The sequence below is a fragment of the Ixodes scapularis genome, unplaced genomic scaffold, assembly GCF_016920785.2.
Source record: "Ixodes scapularis isolate PalLabHiFi unplaced genomic scaffold, ASM1692078v2 PGA_scaffold1__304_contigs__length_218370807, whole genome shotgun sequence".
Taxonomy (NCBI): Eukaryota; Metazoa; Arthropoda; class Arachnida; order Ixodida; family Ixodidae; genus Ixodes; species Ixodes scapularis.
In genome coordinates, this window is record NW_024609846.1 from 75,303,479 (window position 1) to 75,328,296 (window position 24,818).

At 41.3% G+C, this 24,818-nt stretch overlaps 2 protein-coding genes across 2 annotated transcripts; both read left to right on the plus strand.

The window, feature by feature from the left end:
- Positions 1-1,672: 1,672 nt before the first annotated feature.
- LOC120840182 lies at positions 1,673-5,796 on the plus strand. The gene is made up of 4 exons (XM_042290786.1): positions 1,673-1,703; positions 3,742-3,806; positions 4,049-4,141; positions 5,560-5,796. The coding sequence occupies exons 1-4, from the start codon at positions 1,673-1,675 to the stop codon at positions 5,734-5,736; spliced, it is 366 nt and encodes a 121-aa protein (XP_042146720.1). The 3' UTR covers positions 5,737-5,796.
- Positions 5,797-18,258: 12,462 nt separating this feature from the next.
- On the plus strand, positions 18,259-22,589 carry LOC120840181. Its single transcript, XM_040210581.2, has 4 exons — positions 18,259-18,317; positions 20,424-20,488; positions 20,730-20,822; positions 22,302-22,589. Exons 1-4 carry the CDS (start codon positions 18,287-18,289, stop codon positions 22,476-22,478), a joined length of 366 nt encoding a protein of 121 aa, XP_040066515.2. The 5' UTR covers positions 18,259-18,286; the 3' UTR covers positions 22,479-22,589.
- Positions 22,590-24,818: the final 2,229 nt, after the last annotated feature.

The following is a 24,818-nucleotide window of genomic DNA, read 5'->3' on the forward strand; positions in this document are numbered from 1 at the left end:
TCGACGAGTCAAGCAGCTGTTCCACCTAAAGGTCCTAATGAGAGGTTACTACAAGTAAACGCATTCTTAGAAGCGCCGTCTCCATGACGGTACAGATATCAGGTAGGAAATAGCGGCGCACAGCCGAAGAGCGAACTAAATGACGTCATTTTGTTCCTACGAAATGTGCATCGTCATTCGTTTAGTTGCTACTTGCAAAAAGAAGCACCAAGGGACATAAGTTTCCACGATCTCGGATGTGAAGATTCTACGGCTACAAAAAAAACTGCCTTAAGACATCTCTGCACACATTGTAACCGTAAGGTATCCCGACAGAATGATAACATAACTTCATGAGGCGTTGAAAAAAAAAGATACGCAATATTTTACAGACACTTCAACTTTCTTATTGGATAAAAAGTATGCTTTCTCGAAACAGAGGCTTCACAGACAATAGTGATGACTGTGTCGCTTTGCAAGGCTATATGTCATAGTTTTTGTTGAAAATTGAAGACACTTAGGACTGCTTACCTGTAGGAATGCGAAAGCATTCGTACACGCAGCGGTACTGTGCTTTCGGTCAATGGTAATTTAAACGCTGTTTTACTGCTAAAGTAGGCTAAAAAACACCGGCTCCATTGTATGGAACAAGTAATGCTATCGCGTTTAAATGTTAGTTTTGAGTGTGCCATAAATCGTCCAATTTCCTGCGTACAAGCGTGTTTTTTTTTCTTCATCTTTTTGCACTTTTTATGTGGTTATGTGAACAAAATTATTTAGATTACACGCAGGGACCGAAACTGAGAGATTAAAAAAAATTCGACAACATAACGCTTTGCACAAGTTGCGAACGTCACCTGAAAATAGAGAAAAAGTTACATTTGTTTAGTGTGCTTGTTTTTTCTTCGAACACAGGTTTTAAGAAAAGGATGACAGTCACGTGGAAACCGTCTCGAAACTTTTTATATCAGGATCAACTAACAAGAAATAGGAAGTGTTTCATGATCAGAAACCTAATGAACTAAACATTAGGCTTCAAATAACGGCAAGATAGGATTCAAAATTTTGCCAAGATGCCCGTTTTTTACATTAAATCACTTTGTTTTAAGACAGTACAGTACCGTGTATCGGTCCTCACAGAGCTAAATTACGATGGTATAAATAACATTTTAGGCAGCTTGATCAATTTCTTTTTTATCATGAAACGGAATCCCTTAGAAGTAGCACCTTATATGTATTCGGATGCCATACAGAAATGTGTTTCGTTTATTGCGGACGAACTGCAATCAGTACATACGCTGATCAGATTTTCATGAAGATATAGTAAGAAGCCAATTTTCATCAGTCCCATGGCAGCCTTAAAGTTGCAGCGCAAGGTTAAAAGGTCGGAGCATTTTACCCAGAGAGCGTTGACGTCCGTTCTGACGGTGTATTTAACATGTAGATGCGTCATCGTGGAAATATCGTTTCAGCGTCTTCACATATATGTGTCAAACTACGTATGCAAAGAACAAAAGAACAGCTACGTAATCCAGCATGAAAAAAACTGTGTATTTGATAGAACAGTCTTAGCTCCAAGTGGAGAAAAGTTAAAGAATTAAAAAAGTAAAAACGGGTACTTTTTCGACTATATAAAATTCGACTGTAGTGGCCATAGGCATTCACAACCTCGTTGATGAGCAGTACACACACTATGGGGTTGACCGGAACCACGCTGGTGTTGGGTGAGGCTTTACATTTTTGGAGGATCTGATATTATATTCTATTAAGAGTTATGGTTATGTACATAAAGCTGAAATTATTTTATATAAATATTTCCAAGCTAAGTACATTTATGGTTATTCTGTTCAATGAAGTATCCATATTTATTATTTTTCATAAATAAGAACATCACTGATTTTTCTTACGTACATTCCAGGCAATAGCTTTAGAAACTTTATTTCTGGTAAATCAAAGTAGAGAATGCATAACTCTCAGCCATAATAATGCATTTTTCAGACACTGCTTGTTTTTCCCCAGCTGTCAGTGTCCTTCAGAATCTACAACATGTGTCCCCTGCTTTCTTATGGAGATAAAAAGCTCTAAACAAAAACGCGCCAAAAGGTAGCTATCGCGAAAACTATTCCTTTCCTAATTATTTATGTTATCCGTTTGCTAAAAATGATTTATTCATTGCTGAATAGGTTGGAAGAAATATTTTATTTTTTCACACAGATAGACCTGGCTTGCATCGAATATTTTCCAGTGAAAGAGACTTTCCTACGCATTTCACCTAGCATTTCAAAACAATAGCGATGTTATTCATAGATTTTGTTTATTTCGACTCCCTGTAAAATATTAATCGCGCAGTAGATTTTGAAAATAGATTTCGTGAAACTCCTTCGACGACAGCAGCCAGCGCCATAGGGTTTTCCTTATTAGCTAAGAGATCAGCTTAACCTCGATTGTGTGTGATGTTAACTGAAATTACGTATTGTGTATTTTGACAGCTGCCGACATTTTCTCGTGCAAATCTATACACCAATATATACCGAGTTCAGGAATGGGGTTCTTCCCTCAACTTGATCATATTTTAAGGCCTTATCCCATATTAAATTTAAACAGCCGTATTCTTAATACAAATTATGTTTAAGATGTAATCTTTATACCATGAGTCGTGGATTTGGTAACTACGAACATGAAACAGCTTCGCAGCGGCCGTAATTGGTTACTGCGTTTGCCCATCAACCATATCCCTGTTGTTTAATATTACACTGTACGTTTCTTTCAAAAGAACCTCTTTCATATTCTGTCTGCGCTTCTTGACGCAAAAAATAGCGAAATATTTCGTCAACAACTTTGGTTTATTTATTATTACATTAATATATGACCTACGTTCGTTGAGCTGAAATACAGCTTAAAACAAACTATTAAGGGTTACTTTACATCAATTGATTTTGTGAGGTTTTCTTCCTGCAGTGTCTCTTGCTCTCTTCGAAAGCGCTGGTGCCCACCATCTATGTTTTTTCAAGAATAAAATGTATTTTTTCCAAGGATAAACCTTGTGCGCATAGAATGTTTTCCAAAAAAGAGGTTTCCCTCCGCATTTCAACTAGCCTTGAAGAACGACATCGATCTTTTTTTTTTCTTTTTCTACTCGTACTAACTCGAGAAAATCAATCGCACAGTAGATTTTTCATATACATTTTGTGAAACTGCTCCGAATATAGCACACAGCACTTAGGGTCCTCCATAGTGCCTTCGACAACGGTTTAACATCGGTTGAGTGTGCTGGGTTAAAGAGACACGTGCACAACTTTGCGGGATAAATTACGAATTGTATCTTTTGGCAAGTGCAGACATTTTCTCCTGCATATCTCCATGTTAATAAATAGCGCCTTGAGGAAAGATGTTCATGCCACCAATTGATCACAATTTAAGCTATTGCGCCAGATTAAAGTTATGCGCTTTATACACCCGTGGATGCAGGACCTAAGAACATGCAACAGCTTCGCAGTGGTGGAAATCTGTTATTGCGCTTGCCCATTGCCCGCATTACTGCGAGTGGATAATAAACTGTATGGTTGTTTCTAAAAACACGCTCCCCTCTACTGCATAGGTGTCTTGACGCACATCAATGAGCGAATAATTTATGAATTCCCTTTGTTTATTTCATTTTTACATTAATAGATACAAAACATACGCTGAAGGCAAACAGGTTTAAATAAAACTTTTAAGCGTGGCTTCAGTTGAATTGAACTTTGTGTGCTTCATTGCCTGCAGTGTGTGTGGCCCTCTTCGGGAGCGCTGCAGCCCACGATTGCAAGAACGGAACGAGACCGGCATCGGTAAACGTTCTTTGATTGCACGTTTGGAAACATTTCGATGGGCGATTTATAAATGAAAGCAACGATTATGTGCAGTCCACTTTTGTTTTTGTAAATTTGTATGAAGCATTAAAATGAACGTAAATTCGTTTACAAATTAAGACATAATGTTGTAAATTACTAACACGCTATTCACACTGTTTAAACAAGTTGTTGCGAATATTAGTTGTAATTTCTTTTTATACTGCTTTTGATTTCTACAGGAGGAAAATCGAGAAGGCTGCGACTATTACTGCTGGAACACTGAGACCAAAGCATGGGACCAATTTTTCTTTGGGAACGGAGAAAAATGCTTTGTGAGTAGCAAGACTAATCTAGTCAACTCCCGTACGGGCCCCCGCACCTGCAGGTCATAGGTTTTCCATGTATGCCTTTCCGGTAAATAGAATAATTACTTTTATTTTCAAACATTTTCACTAAAGCGGTTTTAGAATATTGCTCATCAGGAGGCCCGTACGTGCTGTTCTCTTTCTTTAGTTCGTTTACTGCCAAGTGTAGGCCGACCTTTCAAATTTTTTGTATGATTCCCCAACCATAATAAACATAAAGATGATATGGCACTAACATATGGGTTTAACTCTTAATATGGAGGCGGTGATTTTTCAATTACAAGAGACGCAAAGAAGGTACACAAGAAGAAAGCCTTGTCTTCATCCACTAAGCCGAAACAAATTTATGGTAACTTGTCGTATCCTAGAAATTAATTTAGATGACAGGCGAGGCGCTGCACACCCCGCTGCGCAGGGTCGGTGCACAATAACTATGATGCGAAACTAATAAATCCTGAAAGGTTTAGATATTACTTGGCAAAGTAATACTGCGAAGAAACGTGGAACTATGACATCCCATGCCTGATCTCACATGGTCAAGTAACGCCATTAGGCGTCGTAGTGTTACGTGTCGTCACGTGGTCTCAGAGTATCCCGTTCTATGTAGCGGGTAAAGCTTTCTCCCAAAATCTAGCAGGGAACCATTTCACCTGACGTCGAAGCATACGGTGAGGTTACTTTCTCCGCTCTATATAACAGCAAAAATTTTGAGATATACATCGCAGGAAAACGCTTTACACGACTTAACGTGACCTGGCGTCAAAGGACGACGCAAGTTTTCGTCGCTTAATTTAGATGACTCAGCGGGATTACGTCAAAGTGTCACGTGACGTCCTAGTGCCATATGATTCCGTTATTTCCCGTTAAATCTTGCCAAGGGCGCTTACCGCTCTAACTTTCCGGCCTCCACGCCCCTCACTAGATTCCTCATAAAAAAACACAAGCGGGATCCGCTTCAGAACTTCGCGAATTAAGGATGTAACCGTAAAAAGACATGTTTCGAAAGGAGACGGACAACATTCTCGTTTCTCTTTTTAGAAATATATTTTTTTTTAAATCGGCCCAGCATAATCCTTTTCAGCTATGCTTATATTGTATTTTATTTATTTTTATGAATGACGTATGCACCTAAATGATTTTGATAAAATTGGCAGAAAAAATCCAACACCATATGACGTCGCGTAAAATCATGTCTCATGGAGCTTTTTTACTACTAACTGTAGTGCGTGATTTGTACCGTTAAGCGTAGCGGTTAGTTTGGCGGTACATTCGGTTGAAAAGTTTTAAAATAACGTGATCTCATACTTTAAACTGTTCCGTTACCGACAATTACTTCTCATGAATATTTTAAACTAATATGCGCTTTTTTACTTTGCCATTTTCAGTACAACACTGGCGAAAAGGGAACATGTCAAAACGGAGAATGTCATTTGACACATAATTCAGGTGGGCCCAACGAGACTGATGACAATACTCCTGCGCCCACTGAAAAGCCCAAGCAAAAAAAGAAGAAAACTAAGAAGACTAAGAAACCTAAGCGCAAGTCAAAGAAAGATCAGTAGGAGAACTTTTCACTAGAAGAACTAAACCTAAATCATGTTAAATAAAGTTGAGCAACTGACTTTTCGTACTGTGTACACTAGTGGTGCAAATAAATCGGTAGTCCCATGGATGCTATCCAAACTTGAAGCCGCACCAACTATCGATAATGAGAAAATTACCGATAGTGATATCTATACATTTAACTATATGTTGATTTCAGATAAGATCGACCGAAGGGTGGCTGGTCGAGATTTTATAAATAACTTATATTTTCAGATAGTATTGCCTAGTGTTTTGTATAGACAAACCCACACTTAGTTTTGACCAGAAAAAAGTTTGCGAGAGGAAAAACCGGAAGGCATGAAGAGGAGGACAGTTGCATTAACGCGCACTGATGGAGGGGGCACGTTTAAAGGGGAATAAGTAAAAAGGTAAAATTAGAAGAGTTAGAATACTTTTTAGAAACACACTTTGGGTATAGCCAATAGCTTGCTTGTAATATAAGGTAAAATATTTATTTAAATTATATTAATTTTTCTAAGAACTGCCAAACATGCCTGCTCGAAGGAAAAATGGCAAATTTTGGAGGCCTGTATCTCATGAAATAATTTAATCATCATCATATCCTTTTCAGATTGTATTTTACTTATATATGGCAATTATTTAAAAAAATGTATATAGTATCTGAGTTATGCGGGAGTTAGATTATATTTAGGCTAACATGGCTAAAAAATCAAACAACAAAAACTTCCGACGTGAATAAAAAAACAAACAAAAAAAAACACCACCTTCGATCTTTTTTACAGTTTGGGTACCCCTTCATGCTTTATTTGGGCATTCGTTTCTATAAAAAAACATACTGCATTATTTGTTTGATAAAGAAGGCACAACTCCCCATAGTAGGGTCCTTTTCCAAAGCGTACCCTAAGCAGTGCCCTATACGAGAAGTTACTCTGTGTACAGAGAGGTATCATAATACGAACTAGAGATCCGAGAAAAGATCCTGCAGCCATCGGCCACTGGGAACTTTGTTTATTTTCGTTTTTTACGTCACTATATGCTCCTCTCTCTTCCCCTCTATCTCCATCTCTCTGCGTGATAGTGTTCTGTGGCTAGCAACAATCGTTTCCTCGCGAAGATTACGATTATGGCGCGATAGTTGACGGAAGCAGCAGGCGACACTCGTCACTACATCTGAAAAAACGGCCGATACAACCTTTTTTCGCATTTCCGCGCTCGCTGTCAAGAATGAAAGGGTTCGCCTCAACCAGCAAAATATGGCCGGGAATGCCTGTTTACTTAGCAGTCGTATTTGTCGCCATCCCACTCGAGGCCGTCGCGGGCGATAATGTCAGGCACAAACAAGCCCGCCGACACACAGCTGAGCCCAAAAATACTCGAACCTCGCCTAAATACAATAGAGCGTAAACACTGTCGCCATGTTAACCTAGAAAGGGCTAATATGGCGACAGTGCTTACGCTCTAGGTAAGGAAAAGCATGGCGTGTGGTATGAGCCGGATACTCAGGCCAGGTGCAAGGTGAGTCCTGAGAACGTGTCTGCTACCCCAGAGTACTTCTCAAAACACGTTCGCGCAAAGGTCCCAACAAGGAGGACGTGATCTCTGTTATGCTCGACGGGGAGAAAACGTTCGTGCCAAAGCGCTTCCTGACACACTTAATGCGAAAGGACTTTCGTGCATAAAAAGGCGAGCATCCTTTATCCGGCGTTGGGCTCACGAAATTTATTCCTTGCGCCCTAGATGGGTCAAATGTATTCCTCACCGGGAAATTTGAGTTTGTGTGCGCTGCGCCAATTATTACTTTCGTATTGCCGCTGTAGAGAACGTGTATATGGTTTCTCCTCACTTTTACTGTGTGATCGATTGCTCTAGTTGTCAGTAACCTCATCTGAATAAAAATATGGGAATGGTGTCCTGTCAGTTTCCTAAAACTGGAACTCAGTGTCACTTTTCATATAGGGCATTGCTAAGTGTACGCTTTAAAAAAAGAGGTGTTTTCTTTCTCAATCAAATAATGCAACATGTTTTTAATAGAAATGAATTCTGAAATAAAGTATGACAGTGTACCCAAATTTTAAAAAAAAAATCATTTTTTTATGCATCGGAAGTTTGTGTGCATAGAGTTATTACAATAAACACTAGAGGCTCAGCTGGCGCTAGTGTGCTGTTGCATTTTGAAGCAGACAGCAAGCAGTCAGAAATTGACTTCCGGCAATGCCTTTCTAAGGGAAAAAGCGAGTGCATTTTCTCTCTGCTCTTGATTATAAGAGCACATATCACGAATAGTTTGTACGTACTAGGCACATTGGAACATTTCTCAGTCACGCAGGCAAAAAAAATGGTCAGTTCGGGCGTGTTTCTTTCAAATTCATAACATTAGACACAGTGATAAAAACAGCTTCATACATGCATTTATGTGCACTGTCGGTCACTGTTAGCGCGAACACGGCGGCGACGCTTTCCAGCATGGGCCGCACGAACGAAGGACATGGGGAAAACCAAGAGAGACGGCAAGAACTACGCAGTAACACTGGATAAGTAACTCCTTGTGCACGCTGACGATCAAAATAAATTGAAAGCCATGTAATATAGTCAGATTTGCAATAAATTAGTACTGCTTTATTCTTTCAGCTCACGAATATGTGCGAAGATGCTTGTTCTGGGTTCAAATCATCACCCGCACGCTCCAAATATTTGCGAATAGAGGGAGCCAGGGAGCAGGTGCCTGATAAAAACTGCCCACAGTAGGAAATTATAAAAATACACACCTTTCACGGCTTACGTGCTTTAGTATTTGCGTTCGAATGTTTCTTTAACCGATCGTAAAGATGCACGACGGAGTTATTTTCATCCAATGACAGGACGGACATATTAGCAATACATAAGCGCCACCGAAATGCCAGCAAACCTTGAACACACTCTACATTACTTTCGATCATTAGTTTGCTTAGAATCGTCACTCGTTTTCACATACGTTCCTTGAAACAAAGATCTGGGCCTGAAATAGAGCGAAGTTTAACATGGTTTTGTGGTAAAGAAAATGCTGTAACTAAAGCAATTACACTTTCACAATACCAATAAAGGTACATACTATCCGGTACAACCGAAACGATAAAAGTAATGTATGTTATTTTCCGGCGAAGAGACAAAATTCACGCTCGTTTTCCCATAGGAATACACAGGGAGGCTGGAAATGTAGACTGCATGCTGTCTGCTGCAATTTGCAACCGGAAGTCCCGTAGACACTAGCGCCAGCTGAGCCTCTAGCATTTATTGTAATAACTCTATGTTTGTGTGCCCAAAGAAAAAATCCATCAATGTAACCCTGTTTGGCAGTCAATGTTCTCTAGTGGACCGCTGACTGTGCCTTACTGTACGTCAAGCATGTCTGATTGGCCAACAAGTTACTCTGACCGACAGTCAAACTCCAGTCAGACTCCACTTGTCGGCTTTCTGATGGTTTCCTGGTGGCAGTCGGCCGCCGCGAAATTCCATCAAAATGTCTTGGTGGCGATTCTGGTTGTACATCGATTGTCTCTGACTGTGCGTCAAAAAGCTTTGACGTGCAGACAGGCGTACGGTCAAAGGACGTAAAGGTCGTTCGGATACCACTATTTCGTCAAATCTATGAATACGAAAAATATTCTATGCACAAGAAAACGATTTCGGGACGTGAGCCCATAAAACCGGTGATGTTAGAGATATGACACGCAGCCGACCGACAACCTTGATCAGAAGCCCGCCAAAACAAACGCCGAACACGCCACTTCGCTTCGCCCATAGAGGCTTCGCCGAGCTTTCAAGAACGATCGCTCTCGACTCGTTTTCTTTGCCCGCTTGCTCCAACCTGTCGATCCTGCCCGGGCTCTACAATGTCTTATGTTTTAGGACAATTTCTACTTGACAAGACCCAGCCTGTTGTGAGTTCCGCCGATGTAAGGGACTTTAGCGGTGTAGTTGAAGGCGACAAGGTGTACCAGGTCTACTGGGCCGGAGAAGCGCGAACAAAAGGATCGTTCTACGACGTGAAAGTACTCTACATGGCAGGTGAGTATAACTGAAGTACGGCGAGTGATGTACGAGTGCTTTGCATAACATGCTGAAGGCTTAACTGCATTTGCAGTCGAAGCATCTCGTATAAAACGAATGCTCAAATCGAGTTTCCAAAGCGATGGCATAGCATAGGGGTAAAGGCCCGTTCACACTTGCGACTTGGGACAGTCGCTGGAGCGACTAGCGACAAGCGACTGGCGACCACCAGTGTTCACACCTGATTGAGCGACCGACGAGTCGCCAGGCTCGCTGCCAACTTAACGGATAGTAATCAACACCTTTCGACCCGGCTGTGAGGTTTTTCTGATCAAAGGTGCCGGCAGGAAAAAACAAGAAAACGTAATGGTGCTTCCGCGATATTGTACGTACCTGCCATGCCGAAAATGTCACCGATCTCGTTTTAGGCCTGCAGCTTTTTGCCCGGATCCTTGTGGTCGGGGTGCCGCTTATTGTAAAGAAACAAATAGTCTTTGACAGCATTAATAAGAGCTTCCGCGGAGATCTCCGTGACAGTGACCGCCGCCGTGCGCGCGTCGCTATTTCCCGCAGGAAGCAGTGCCGGATGTAAACAAACGCACCTCCGACGAGACTCTGATTGGCTCCGCCGTCCAGCGACTCGGTTTTGCGACTTGAGAAATCGGTCAGGGAGCGACTGCCCAAAATCGGTCACTACCGCCCTGTTTTGGTCGCTCCGCGACCAAAAACCAGTCGCTAGTCGCTGCAGCGACTGTCGCAAGTGTGAACGGGCCTTTAAGGTGTCCGATTTGTACGCAAGTGGTCGCGGGTTCGATCCGCGGTGGTCCTGCTTTTCTTTTTCTTTCTTTTTTTTCTCGAACATTTTTTTTTTTTCGAGGCATTTGGCGATATTTATGAGTGCGTATAGCTTTACTCTTATATAAATGCTGCCCTTGTTGATGAAATTCCCTTGGCAGTGGCAGTCAGACGTCATCTGATGGACCATCAGATGACGTCTGATGGTCCATCACGTTCCACCAAGGCTGCTGACTGGCAGTCAGTGTCCCAAATTACGTATCTTGATGGAATTTTCAATAAGGTGGGTTGATTTTTCTGCCCATGATTGCCTAAATATATTCCGACTATCGTATCACTCAGATACCTTATATATATATATATATATATATATAATGGCCATATATAAGTAAAAAACTGTCTGGAAATTATATGATAGTGATTAACTTATTTCATGAGATACAGGCCTACTACTTTTGCCATTTGTCGTTCGAGCAGGCCGGTTTGCCGATTTTTCGAAAAAATAATTAACTTAAATAAATCTTATTACTATGTACTACAACCAAGCTGTACCCAAAGTTCGTTTCTAAAAAGTATTAGAAATCCTCAATGCTTATCGTTTTGGTTTTTCACTCTCAAACGAGCCCCCTCCATCAGTGCGCGTTAATGCTACTGTCCACCTCTTCAGGCCTTACGATTTCAGGTCAAAACTGAGTGTAGATTTATTTATACCAGACACTAGACAATGGCATATAAAACATCAGTTGATTTTAAAATATTGACCAGACACCCTTTGGTCGATCTTTTCTGAAACCACCCAGTAAAGTATTCAATAGTACTACCGATTGTATATTCTTCCGACAGTTCCACATCGTGAAACTATCGATCTTATATTATCGATTGACAACAGCAAAGCGATCGATAGTATTTTATTATGTGAAGAAGAACCTTATTAGTACATCCTGGAAATGTTGCCAAGCTCGGAGAAAAACGCAACAGCATGTGATTGGGTACTTCGGCAAAATTATCGAGGAACAATTTAAAACCGATAGTAGAGCGGTGGAAATTCTTCTAGAAACAGTTGAGAATAGAATTTCACAAACCTGCCGAATAGAGAAACAGTATTAGAACAGTTTGAAAAACTATGAAACAAAAGTATTATAGTGAAATATCGTCACTTTTCATCATATGTCGTTGAAACGTTTTTTGTTTTTCTTAGATTGTTTCTTGTGAGTTTCCTATTGGTATATTTATATCCAGAGTTCAATTAGGAAATTTAAAATATTTTGTCGACTTTGGTAAGTAAACTACGCGTCGCAGAAATCCGAAACCCTATTTAAATACGATGCTATGCAAGGTGATAAAACGCGAAATTATAGAGAAATGGCATTACTTTGACAAATATATAAGTATGGCGTTTCTCTCGTCCGAACAGTTTGCGGGAAAGTTCACAATATTTCCTTTAAGATTCACACACACTTTTCACTCATAAAATTTCTCATTGCCAAAAACACTTTTACTTGGATAAAAGGAAAAATTATTTTCTATATTTCATTTTTAAAATACCTGATGCCCCCCCCCCCCTCCAAAAAAAAAAGAAAGAAAATATATATATACATATACAGGGTGTTTCAGAGAACTCACGCCAAATCGCTCCTGCGAACACTACTTATCGAAACGAAAAAAGGCTGGTGTTGTTTTGGTCCTGGTCGAAGGGCCCATTTAGGAAAATTATCAAAGTCCGGGATAATTAACATATTAATTATTTTTGCGTTATTAACTTTTTTAATATTGTGTTTAAGGACATGGTTTCAATTAAAAAATTGCTCTGCATCATCAAAAAACACTAAATCAACAAATTGCAGAACGATACAAGGCGAGGCTGGTTGCACTATCTCTCCACAGGGCGCGGTGCCGCCGGGGCCCAGATGCGCTCCGATAGCCAACCGAAACTTAAGAGCCCGTCGAATTCGTGGAGTTTTTCAGAACGGCGTAAAATGATGCGCGTGCCTTCTATTGTTCTGCAATTTGTTGATTTACTGTTTCTCGACGATGCTGAGCAATTTTCTAATTGAAACCATGCCCTTAAACACAATATTAAAAAGTTAATTAGGCAAAAATAATTAACAAGTTAACTATCCAGGACTTTAATAATTTTCTTAAATGGGCCCCTGGCCCAGGACCACAACGCAACAAGCCTTTTTTCGTTGCGGTGAGTAGTGTTCGCAGGAGCGATTTGGCCTGCGTTCTCTGAAACACCCTGCGTCAGGCACGTAGCCAGGGGGGAGGCCCATGGGGCCCGGCCCCCCCCCCCCCCCCCCGAAATCTTTCATTTTGCTGGAACCTCCTCTCCCCTCTCCCCCTCATACAGCATTTTGTCAAGGGCGGCCCCCCCCCCCCCCCTCCCCGAAACAAAATCCTGGCTACGTGCCCTGCCCTGTATATATATATATATATAAATATATATATTAATGATTAAATTTGCTATACATGAAATGAAAACTAAGGGTCGCAGCTCCTGATATTTACAGATATAACCGGACTTGTGCGCAATGGGCTGCACGGCGTTGATGATTTACGGCCTCTTTAAAAAAATGCTACCATCGTCTGTTCAGAACACTTTGTCGGTGTCGCAGAAGTCAAGAAAGCAGCGTCCGGAAATTGGGATATATATATATATATATACAACGGTTAGTTTCGAAACTTCAGCATCTGGTTCGGACAGCAATGCGTAGCTTATTTTGTCGTTAAATAAGCTACGCACTGCTGTCCGAACCAGATGCTGAAGTTTCGGAACTAACCGCAGTCTTTTCATACGAAATAGGTGATTTTTGGAAATTTTCAATGGCAAAATATCGGGGTCCGAAGCTTTGTTCGTAATACCACACCTACATGTATACGAGGTTCTAAATCTCTCTTTTGCGAAGTAAACATTTGGTTGCTCGGTTTACATATCAAGTTAAAAAAATTATTTAGCGTGCAGAGTCCCATTTCGACATTCACTTAAGTGAATTATTGCTTATAATTAGATAACCAGTGCCATCCACTTACGCTATTTTAACACAATCTTCGCGCGGAAGTGCAACAGACACTTAACAATAGAGAGTTTTAAACTAGTGTGCACAATGAAATCACGTCGTGTCTACTTGCAAATCCAAAACGCGGTTTGGGTTGGGCGCATGAGGAGATAGAGTGACGCTTTTTTAAGTACGTTGTTTTAATTTTTGCCAGTATCTAAAAACCGCAATATTTGAGGGCGAAAAAAAAAAGCCGTCTGCATATAAATTACCTTAGTCGATGGGATTGTCGATGGCGAATAGAAGTTTACTTGTGGTTGCTAGTGACGCCGAAATTAACAGGCGAATCGGTCCAAACAAATAAATATTTGTTTACACAGATCCGTGACGCGGTGCCTACACTCTTAGAAAAAAGGGTATGGATAGTCCTCCCTTAGGGGGAGGAACGTTCTTGTAACCCATGTTCCTTTAGAAAGGGAGAAACTTTCGTCCCTGAAGCAGGGAAGAAAAGTTCCTCCGTCGCTTGCATCTCAATATGGCGGCCCCGAATCGAGCAAATCGAGCCCAATAAGGCTTGACGAGGACGCTTCGTCTCTTGTACGGGACGAGAGGAGCAGCAAATAAAAGCGTAACACGAGCTTTCCGCGAACTGTGTTTATTTCCGAAGCCAGATTCCCCCCACAGGTACAGAAACTTGCGTTTCTCGTCGACAGCACTGCGATGTTAAACGGAGACAACCGATACCCAGTTACTTCGCGCACTTTGCGTCTTACCTTTGGTGTTCCTCGAGTCACAATTCTTTCGCCAACCGCACATCACGGAGAAATGGCAAACCCATCCGCGAAACCAAAAGCCGCTCTCAAAAGAACAAACTCGAAGCCGCTGTTTATCGCGTAGCATTAAAGAAGGTTAAATCGCTAGCCACCAGATGGCGGGGTCAAGCAGAGTAATTGCAAGTAGCTAGGCTAGGTGGCGCTAGTTACCACCCACTTCATGTCCAATAAAAAATAATTTCATTTGCTCAGGGCACTATTGCACTTGGGGGTCCTCTACTATATACACATTACGCTTATTAGAAGCATCAGGTGAACATACATTGAGCACATACACGGTACACACAAATATCAATATAAACGAACACCACACTAACCCAAACACTACAACCGTGCAAAAAAAAAAAAAATTGGCTTGCTCTTTATGTTTATACAGCCTTGATGGAGATGCGCCTCAACGGGTAATCGGTCTCTTAGCTGTAGGTGACAAATTTAGCCAGTGCGGTACAACCGCTAACCTGGGATTTTTAACGTGCATCACGCAGTAGTGATCACACGAACACGTGCCGGTACGAAACTCATCCAGATCGAAACGGGCGGGGGCGGCGGGGATCGACCCAGGAGGTTCCCAGGGCAAGCTTTCGCTCCACGCTCCGAGCTGAGACGCGTTAGCCCACTCGGCCACTTCCTCCCTCTACAACCGTGCTCTGCGTTTCCGTCTTTTATACTGGTCGTTTTGAACGGACGGGATTTTTCGGTGACTGAATAAGCAATAAAAAATATTCCCAGCATGTTGATCTTTTTCCAGCAATGTCATACCTCTAAGAGTTTTTGAATGGCTCAGGGGATGAATCTCTTATTAAAAAGCAAATGCTCGATCATGCCGTAATTATTTGAAAGCTAATAAATCAAGCCGCTCCAATGCGGTTCCAAGCCATGAGTTTGTTTCCCCGCACGGCACGTCGTAGCCTGTATTTCTGTTGTAGTGTTTGTTTTTCTATTTGTGCTGTTCGCGTAAATCGGCAATTGCCGTCTTGAATTAATCTCTGTAGAGCGGATATTTACTCAGCTGGAAGTGATGCTTCACGGGCTGAGAAATCGCTTTTCGATCAACTTGAATGCAGTCAAAGCCGCGGCTTGCGGCAGGTGTTAAGTGTACGGAGCTACGCCGTGGCGAGTTCGGAAACTTCTAGCGCTCATCCCAGCGCGCCACTTGGAGGGCAGTCTCTCCAGGAACCGTAGTATATTTAAACAGCAAAATAAAGGGTAGTTTTTTTTTCGACTTTACCTACTATTTTTTTAATGCTATACTTCTACACTGTAACTATACGTACTTTCTGATATAATTTTGTACTGTACAGTCTTTTCCCCAGAGCACAATCACTCTCGGCGAGGAGACAACTGACAGTCACATTGGCCATCGTACGATGGCCAATGTGACTGTCAGTTGTCTGCTGTTCAGCTGTTCAGACCAGGGTTCCAACATGACTATCTACAAGTCAATCAACTGCACGTGCCTAATCCCTCAAGTTGTCTTAAACTTTCTAATGTAAAGCGGAATGTCAACCTGCGACACCCCGCCCTCTCCGATCACGGCCCGACCAGCGGCATCAAGGCCCGACAGTTTACGATCTCATCTTCTTGTTACACCACTGATACGCGAACACACGGTCACATCGGCGATAATCCCAGTCTTCTGTTCAAAACCCACAACACTGCCATCAGGATGTTGCAGCTATGTTGTTGACACGCACAAATACAGAACCACGTTGAACGCCGGTTGCACTCGGCATCGGAAAACAGAACCGAACTCAGCACGGAAGGCACCCAGGCAGCCGGGAGCAAAACCTGACTGTCTTGGACGCAGTTCCTGCGGTTTCCATAACGTCGAAAACGTCGACACAGTTCCGGGTGGTTTCGCTACTGTAGTTCCGTGCCGCGCGAGTCCCGCAATCCGGAGACAGCCATCCCCCAGTGTACGCGGCGCTGCTGGCACTGCAACGGAACTTCGCTGTTTCTAGCGGCTTCGTTTGCCCGTTTGATAAAATTAGTGATACAAACGTCAATGCAACCGAAATGTTCTGTACGTTTAGACTAGAAGACGGAATTACAGGCGGCCTTCGCTGCCGCTGAAGCTCAATCAACTCAACAGCTATTTATTAAACAACGTGCGCGGCCTGCTCGAAAAAGGAAACCGAAAGAAGATGAGTCGGGAGGGGGAAAGCTTTCTCCCGTCTGCCTAGAGAAGGAGAAAAACGTTTCGTTCCTCCCCCTTTCTCGTGTCCGCTTGGGTGCGCGTCAGTAGAAGGGAGGAAGACGCGCCGTTGCTACTTTTTTCCTCCATTTTTTCTTAGAGTGTAGCGCTAGAATTCAGCCAAACTTTCCGAGGTATTTCTCCTCCAGCGCCTTTTAATTTTATTTGGCCAATTTTACTGAAGACAAATGGAAGATTTTAATTGACGGGCCTTTCACATATATAATATATCGAGTAAGCAAATGTTAATATAAATATAATTTATTTCCTAGAGCCATTATCGCGAAATGCTGGTTATGAGTGCTTTAGCAGGGTTGATAATTTAGAAAATTTCCGACTCGGCCTGTCCATGCATCGAAAATGATCCTCAAGTGGCAACAAATGACGTAAAAAAAAAAGATAGAGTGTCGAGCTGTTGGACGTGCTGGTCCTGGTAGTTTAAAGTAGGAATTATGAAAAAAAAAGAAATAAAGCAAAAGAGAACGCCTCTGTCGCAGTCATCGCGGAGTCCCGAACTCTGGCTGCTGAAGCTTCTGTGGTGTGTAAAGATGGAGAGCAAGTTGCAGCAGAAACGCAGTCCGCCACGTCCACCACCGCTGCTGCGACATTGCCGGGATCGCGGCCGGCCACAACCAGAGCCGTTTAGGTAGAGAGTTTGGCCATTCGTTGGGAGGCAGAGGAGACAAATGAGGAGGCGCCATTGGCTGCAAGCAGTCTGGGTGTGTTTCAGAGCGTCCTCACATAGTCGAATATGACCAACCAGAAGCCGGAAATATTACCCTGGCGGTGGTGGCGCGAAACAAACCTAATAAGTGCGTCAGAGTAACTCTTGGTGACTAAAAATGTGACGCGCGTGATGTTTCAATCACAGTCATCCAAAATCATGGTGGAAGAGCACGGCGAGCGCAACGATCGACATAATTCGTACGTCAAGCGCCGAGGGCCGGGAATTTGCCGTCCGAGCGGTCACACTCTGTCCGAGCAAAACAGACTTGAGCGGCGCATTCCTTTCTTACATCGTTCTGCATGCTCATGATTGAAACGTCACGTGCACCTTATTTTCAACCATGAAAGGTTGATACGCTTTACCCTCACGGGCTTATTAACATAAGCTCTTGCGGGCTTATTAACATACCAAGTCGGTCCTCACATAACTAAATTACGCTTGTATAAATAACATACTAGACAAGTTGATATATTTCCTTTTTTTGATGAAACGGAATCCCTTCAAAGTAGTAAATTTTAGGTATTCGGATGCCATACAGACTTGTGTTTTGTTTATTTCAGATGAACTGTAATCAATAGATACGCTGATCAAATTTTTATGAAGATACAGCAAGAAGACGATTTTCATCAGTCCCATGGCAGACTTAAAGTTGCAGCGCAAGCTTAAAAGGTCGGAGCATTTTCCCAGAGAGCGTTGACGTCCGTTCTGACGGTGTATTTAACATGTAGATGCGTCATCGTGGAAATGTCTTTTCAGACTCTTGACATGTATATGTCAAACTGCGTATGCTAAGAACAAAGGAACAGCTCCGCAATCCAGCACGAAAAAGCTATTTATTTGGTGGAACAGTCAAGCTCCAAGTAGAAAAAAGTTAAACAATTAAAAAAGTAAAGGCCGCTACTTTTGCGACTATATAAAATTCGACTCTAGTCACCATAGGCATTCACATCGTCGTTGAGAACTAGTACACCAAATATGGGGTTGACCGGAACCACGCTGGTGTTGGGTGAGGTGTTACATTTTTGGAGGATCTGATGACATATCCTAATAAGGCATATGGTTATATATATAAAGCTCAAATTATTTTCTATAAATATTTTCAAGCTAAGTAATGCTCAAGTGATTCTGTTCAGTGAAGTATCTATTTTTATTATTTTTCATAAGTAATAACATCGCTGACTTTGTTACGTACATTCGAGGAAATAGGTTTAGGAAATTGATTTGTAGTAAATGAAAGTTCAGAATGCATAACTCTCAGATATAATAATGTATTTTTTGGACACCGCTACCTTTTCCCCAGCTGTCGGTGTAGTTCAGAATCTACAACATGTGACCCCTGCCCTCTTATGGAGATAACAGGCTCTAAACAAAAACGCGCCAAAAAATACCTACCGCGAAAACTATTCATTTCCTAATTATTTATGTTCTACGTTTTCTAAAAACGAATGATATATTTTTAAATAGGCTGAAAGGATAACTTTTTTTAATTTTTTTTTAACACGGATAGGCCTGGCTTTTATAGAATGTGTTCCGATCAAAGAGACTTCCTTCCGCATTTCACCTAGCATTTCAAGACACTAGCGATCTTATATCTTTTTTTTTTTGTTTATCCTGACGCCATAAAAATGTTAATCGCGCAGTATATTTTGAAAATACATTTCGTGAAACTCCTTCGGGGATAGCAACCAGCCCATAGGTTTCTTCTATTTACCTGCGAGATCTTAACATAGACTCCGTGTGATGTTAACTAAACTTACGAATTGTGTCTTATCACAGGTGTAGACATTTTCTCGTGCAAAATTTTATACGAATAGATACCGAGTTCAGGAATGGTGTTCTTCCTTTAACTTGGTCATAATTTAAGGCTTTATCCCATATTAAATTTAAACAACCGTATTCTTAATACAAATCATGTTTAAGATGTCATCTGGATAACATGAGACGTGGATCTGGTAGCTAAGAACATCCAACAGCTTCGCAGTGGCGGTAATCGGTAACTGCGTTTTCCCATCGACCGTATCCCTGCTCCTAAATGTTACACTCTACGTTTTTTTTTTTTCTTATTAAAAAAACGCTTCCATATTATGTGTGGGTTTCCCGACGAACAAAAATAACCAAATATTTCATCAACGTCTTTTGTTTATTTATTATTACATTAATATATGACTTACTTTCGTTGAGCTGAAATACAGGTTAAAACAAACTGTTAAGGGTGACATTACAAGTATTGATTTTTGTAGGCATTCTTTCCTGCAGTGTCTCTTGCGCTCTTCGGAAGCGCTGATGCCCACAATCTTTTTTTTTTGTTTTTTTTTTCTTTTCAAGGACAAAATGTTTTTCTTTTTTTTTTTTGTCTTTTCAAAGACAATTTTTTTTTTTTTTTTAGGGATAGACTCGGTGTGCACAAAATGTTTTCCGAGAAAAAGGTTTCCACCCGAATTTCAACCAGCCTTTAAAAACGACAGCGATGTATTTTTTTTTCTACTTTTCTCAAACTCTCGAAAATCAATCGCACCGTAGATTTTGCATATACATTTCGTGAAACTGCTTCGAAGACACCAGACAGCACTAGGGTCCTCCTTACTCCCTTCGAGATCGGTTTATCATAGGTTGAGTGTGCTGGGTTGAACAGACACGCGCACAACTTTGAGGATTAAATTACGAATTGTACCTTTTGACAAGTGCAGACATTTTCTTTTCCATATCTTCATGTCAGTAAACACCGAGTTGAGGAAAGATGTTCTTGCCACCACTTGATCATAATTTAAGTTATTGTGCCAGATAAAAGTTATACACTTTATAACACCCGTGGATGCAGGAACTAAGAACATGCAACAGTTTCGCAGTGGTAGAAATCGGTTAATGAGCTAGCCCAATGACTGCATTACTCCCCCTTGATATGAAACTGTATGGTTATTTCTAAAAAAAACGCTTCTTCTACTGCATAGGCGTCTCTACGCGCACATCAATGAGCGAATAATTTATGAATGCCTTTTGTTTATTTCATTTTTACACTAATAGATACAAAACAAACGCTAAAGGCAAACGGTTAAATAAAGCTTTTAAGCTTGGCTTCAGTTGAATTGAATTTTGTGTGCTTCATTGCCTGCAGTGTGTGTGGCCTTCTTCGGCAGCGCTGCAGCCCACAATTGCCAGAACGGAACGAGACCAGCATCGGTAAACGTTCTTTCATTACACGTTTGGAAACATTTCGCTGGGTGATTTATAAATGAAAGCAACGATTATGTGCAGTCCACTTTTGCTTTTGTGAATTTTTATAACGCAATAAAATGAACGTAAATTCGTCCACGAATCAATACTTAATTTTGTAAATTAATAACACGCTATTCACACTGTGTAAGCAAGTTCTTGCGAATATTCGTTCCACTTTTTTTTACACTGCTTATGATTTCTACAGGAGGAAAACCGAGAAGGCTGCGACTATTACTGCTGGAATTCTGGCACCAATTCATGGGACCAATTTTTCTTTGGGGACGGAGAAAAATGCTTTGTGAGTAGGAAGCGTAATCTAGATAGCACACTCACGTGCTGCCGCCCCTGCAGGTCATAGGTTTTTCATTTATGCCTTTCCGGTAAATAGTATAATTCCTTTCAATTTGCAAACATTTTCACTAAAGCGGTTTTAGGAAATTGCAAATGAGGAGGCACGTACGTGCTGCTCTCTTTCTTTAGTTTGTTTACTGCCAAGTTTAGGCCGACATTTCAAATTTTTTGTATGATTCCCCGACCATAATAAACCTAAAGATGATATGGCAGTATTATATATAGTGTTGCCCTGTGTGCCCTCTCCTGCCTTGGCTGCCAAATGGCAGCCGGCAGTATGTCTAAATAAAATATAGGTTTAACACTTAGTCTGAGGGTGGTGACTTTTCAATATCAAGAGACGCAAAGAAGTTACACATGACGAAAGTCTTGTCTTCATCCACTAAGCCGAAACAAATTCATGGTAACTCGTCGTGTCCTAGAAATTAATTGAGATGACAGGCGATGCGCTGCACGCCCCGCTGCGGAGGGTCGGTGCACAATCACTATGCAGCGAAACTAATCAATCCAGAAAGGTTTAGATATCACGTGGCAAAGTAATACTGTCAAGAAACGTCGAACTGTGACATCTCATGTCTGATCTCACATAAACAAGTAACGCCATTAGGCGACGTGGTGTTACGTGTTGTCACGTGATCTCAGAGTATCCCGCCCTCTGTAGCGGTTAAAGCTTCCCCCCATAATCTAGCAGGGAACCGTTTTATGTGACGCCGAAGCATAAGGTGAGGTTAGTTTCTCCGCTATATATAACAGCAAACATTCTGAGATAGCAGGAGAACGCTTTACACGACAGACCTGACGTCAAATGGCGACGCAAGTTTTCGTCGCTTAATTTAAATGACTCAGAGGGATTACGTTAAAGTATCACGTGACGTCACAGTGCCATATGATACCGTCATTTCCCGTGAAATCTTGCCAAGAGCGCTTACCGCTCTAATTTTCCGGGTAACGTCCCTCCATTAGTTTCTTCATAAAAAACACAAGCGGGATCCGCTTCAAAACGTCGCGAATTAGGGATGTAACCGTAAAAAGACATGTTTCGAAAGGAGACGGACAACATTCTCGTGACTCTCTTTGGAAATATCTTATTTTCTTAATCGGCACCGCATAACCCTTTTCTGCTACGCTTACATTGCGTGTTATTTATTTTTATAAATGACGTATGCCACCTAAATGATTTTGATAAAATTGGCAGGAAAAATCCAACACCAGATGACCTCGCGTAAAATCATGTCTCGAGGAGCGTTTTTACTACTAACTCTAATGCGTGATTTCTACCGTTAAGCGTAGCGGTTAATTTCGGGGTACATTCGGTTGAACAGTCTTAAAATAATGTGCTCTCATACTTTAAACTGTTCCGTTACCGAAAATTACTTCTCATGAATATTTTAAACTAATATGCACTTTTTTACTTTGTCATTTTCAGTACAACACTGGCGAAAAGGGAATTTGTCAAAACGGAGAATGTCATTTGACAAATAATTCAGGTGGGCCCAACGAGACTGATGACAACACTCCTGCACCCACTGAAAAGCCCAAGCAAAAAAAGAAGAAAACTAAGAAGCCTAAGAAACCTAAGCGCAAGTCAAAGAAAGATCAGTAGGAGAACTTCTCACTAGAAGAACTAAACCTAAACCAGGCTAAATAAAGTTGAGCACACTGACTTTTCGTACTGTGTACACTAGTGGTGCAAATAAATCGGTAGTCCCATGGATGCTATCCATACTTGAAGCCGAACCAACTATTGATAGTGAGAAAATTACCGATAGTGATACTTATATAGTTAACTATAATATGTTAATTTCAGAAAAGATCACCTGAAGGGTGGCTGGTCGACATTTTTAAATAACTTATGTTTTTTATATAATATTGCCTAGTGTTTTGTATAGACAAACCCACACTTAGTTTTGACCAGAAAAAAGTTTGGGAGAGGAAAAACCTGAAGGCATGAAGAGGTTGGACAGTTGCATTAACACGTACCGATGGAGGGGGCACGTTTAAAGGAGAATAACTAAAACAATAAAATTAAACGAGTTACAATACTTTTTAGAAACACACTTTGGGTATAGCTTGCTTGTAATATGTGGTAAGAATATTTATTTCAATTATATTAATTTTTCTAAGAATAGCCCAACATGCCTGCTCGAATGACAAATGGCAACATTTGGAGGCCAGTATCTCATGAAATAATTTAATCGTAACCATATACTCTTCAGATTGTATTTTACTTATATATGCCTATTATTTTTAAAAAAAATGTCTAAGGTATCTGAGTTATACGGTAGTTGGGATATATTTATGCAAACACGGCTAAAAAATCAAACAAGAAAAACTTTCGATGCGAATAATAAAAACAAAAAAAAGCACCACCTTTCATTTTTTTAGAGTTTAGGTACCCCTTCTTACTTTAGTTGAGCAGTCGTTTCTATTAAAACATGCTGCATTATTTGTTTGAGAAAGAAGACACAACTCCCCAAACTAGGGTCCTTTTCCAAAGCGTACCTTTAGCAGTGCCCTATACGAGAAGTGACTCTGAGTTCCAGTTTCATGAAACTAACACACACATTTTATATATTTTTATTGAGCTGAGGCCATTGATAACTATAGCAATCGTTCACAGAGTAAAAGTGAGGTGAAACTACTGTGTACAAAAAGGTGTCATAATACGAACTAGAGATCCAAGAAAAGATCCTGCAGCCATCGGCCGCTGGGAACTTTGTTTATTTTCGTTTTTACGACGCTATATGCTCCTCTCTCTTCCCCTCTAGCTCCCCCGCCCATCTCTCTCTCTCTCTCTTATATATATCCCTGACTTATATCTAGAATAAAAACATATATAAGTATACCTTTTCTGCGTGATAGTGTTCTGTGGCTAGCAACAATCATTTCCTCGCAAAGATTACGATTATGGCGCAATAGTTGACGAAAGAAGCAGGCGACACTCGTCACTACCTCTGGAAAAACGGCCGTTACAACCTTTTTTTCGCATTTCCCCGCTCGCTGTCAAGGATGAGGGGGTTCGTTTCAACCAGCAAAATATGATCGGCAGTGCCTGTTTACTGAGCAGTCGTATTTGTCGCCATCCCACTCGCGGCCATCGCGGGCGATAATGTCACGCACAAACAAGCACACCGACACACAGCAGAACCCCAAAATACTCAAACCCCGCCTAAATACAATAGAGCGTAAACACTGTCGCCATGTTAACCTAGAAAGGGTTAATATGGCGAAAGTGCTTACGCTCTAGGTAAGGAAAAGCATGGCGTGTGGTATGAGCCGGATCCCCTCACGAGTTGCAAGGTGAGCCCTGAGAACGTGTCTGCTGCCGTAGAGTACTTCACGAAAGGCGAGCTAGAATGTTCGCGCCAAGATCCCAACAAGGAGGACGTGATCTCTGTTATGATAACCCGGAGCTGAGCCGGTTGGTTAGACATGGTTAGACAACAAGGAACCAGCAGTGTGGTTCTTCGTTCTCTTCTCTCCGTTGCTTTTCCTAACGTTCAGCTGGTATTCAAGTAAGCATCTCTGTTATGTTCGACGGGGAGAAAACGTTCGTGCCAAAGCGCTTTCTGACACGCTCAATGCGAGAGGCCTTTCGTGCACAAAACGGCAAGCATCCTGTGTCCGGCGTTGGGCTAACGGCATTTCATTCCTTGCGCCCTAGATGGCTCAAATGTATTCCTCACCGGGAAATGTCAGTTTGTGTGCGCTGCGCCAAATATTAGCTTTGTATTGCCGCTGTAGAGAACGGGTATATAGTTTCCCCTCACTTTTACTGTGTGATCGATTACTCTAGTTGTCCGTAACCTCATCTGAATAAAAATATCTGAAAGGTGTCTGTCAATTTCCTGAAACTGGAACTCAGAGTAACTTTCGTATAGGGCATTGCTCAGTGCACACTTTAAAAAAGTTGTGTTTTCTTTCTCAATCAAATAATGCAAAA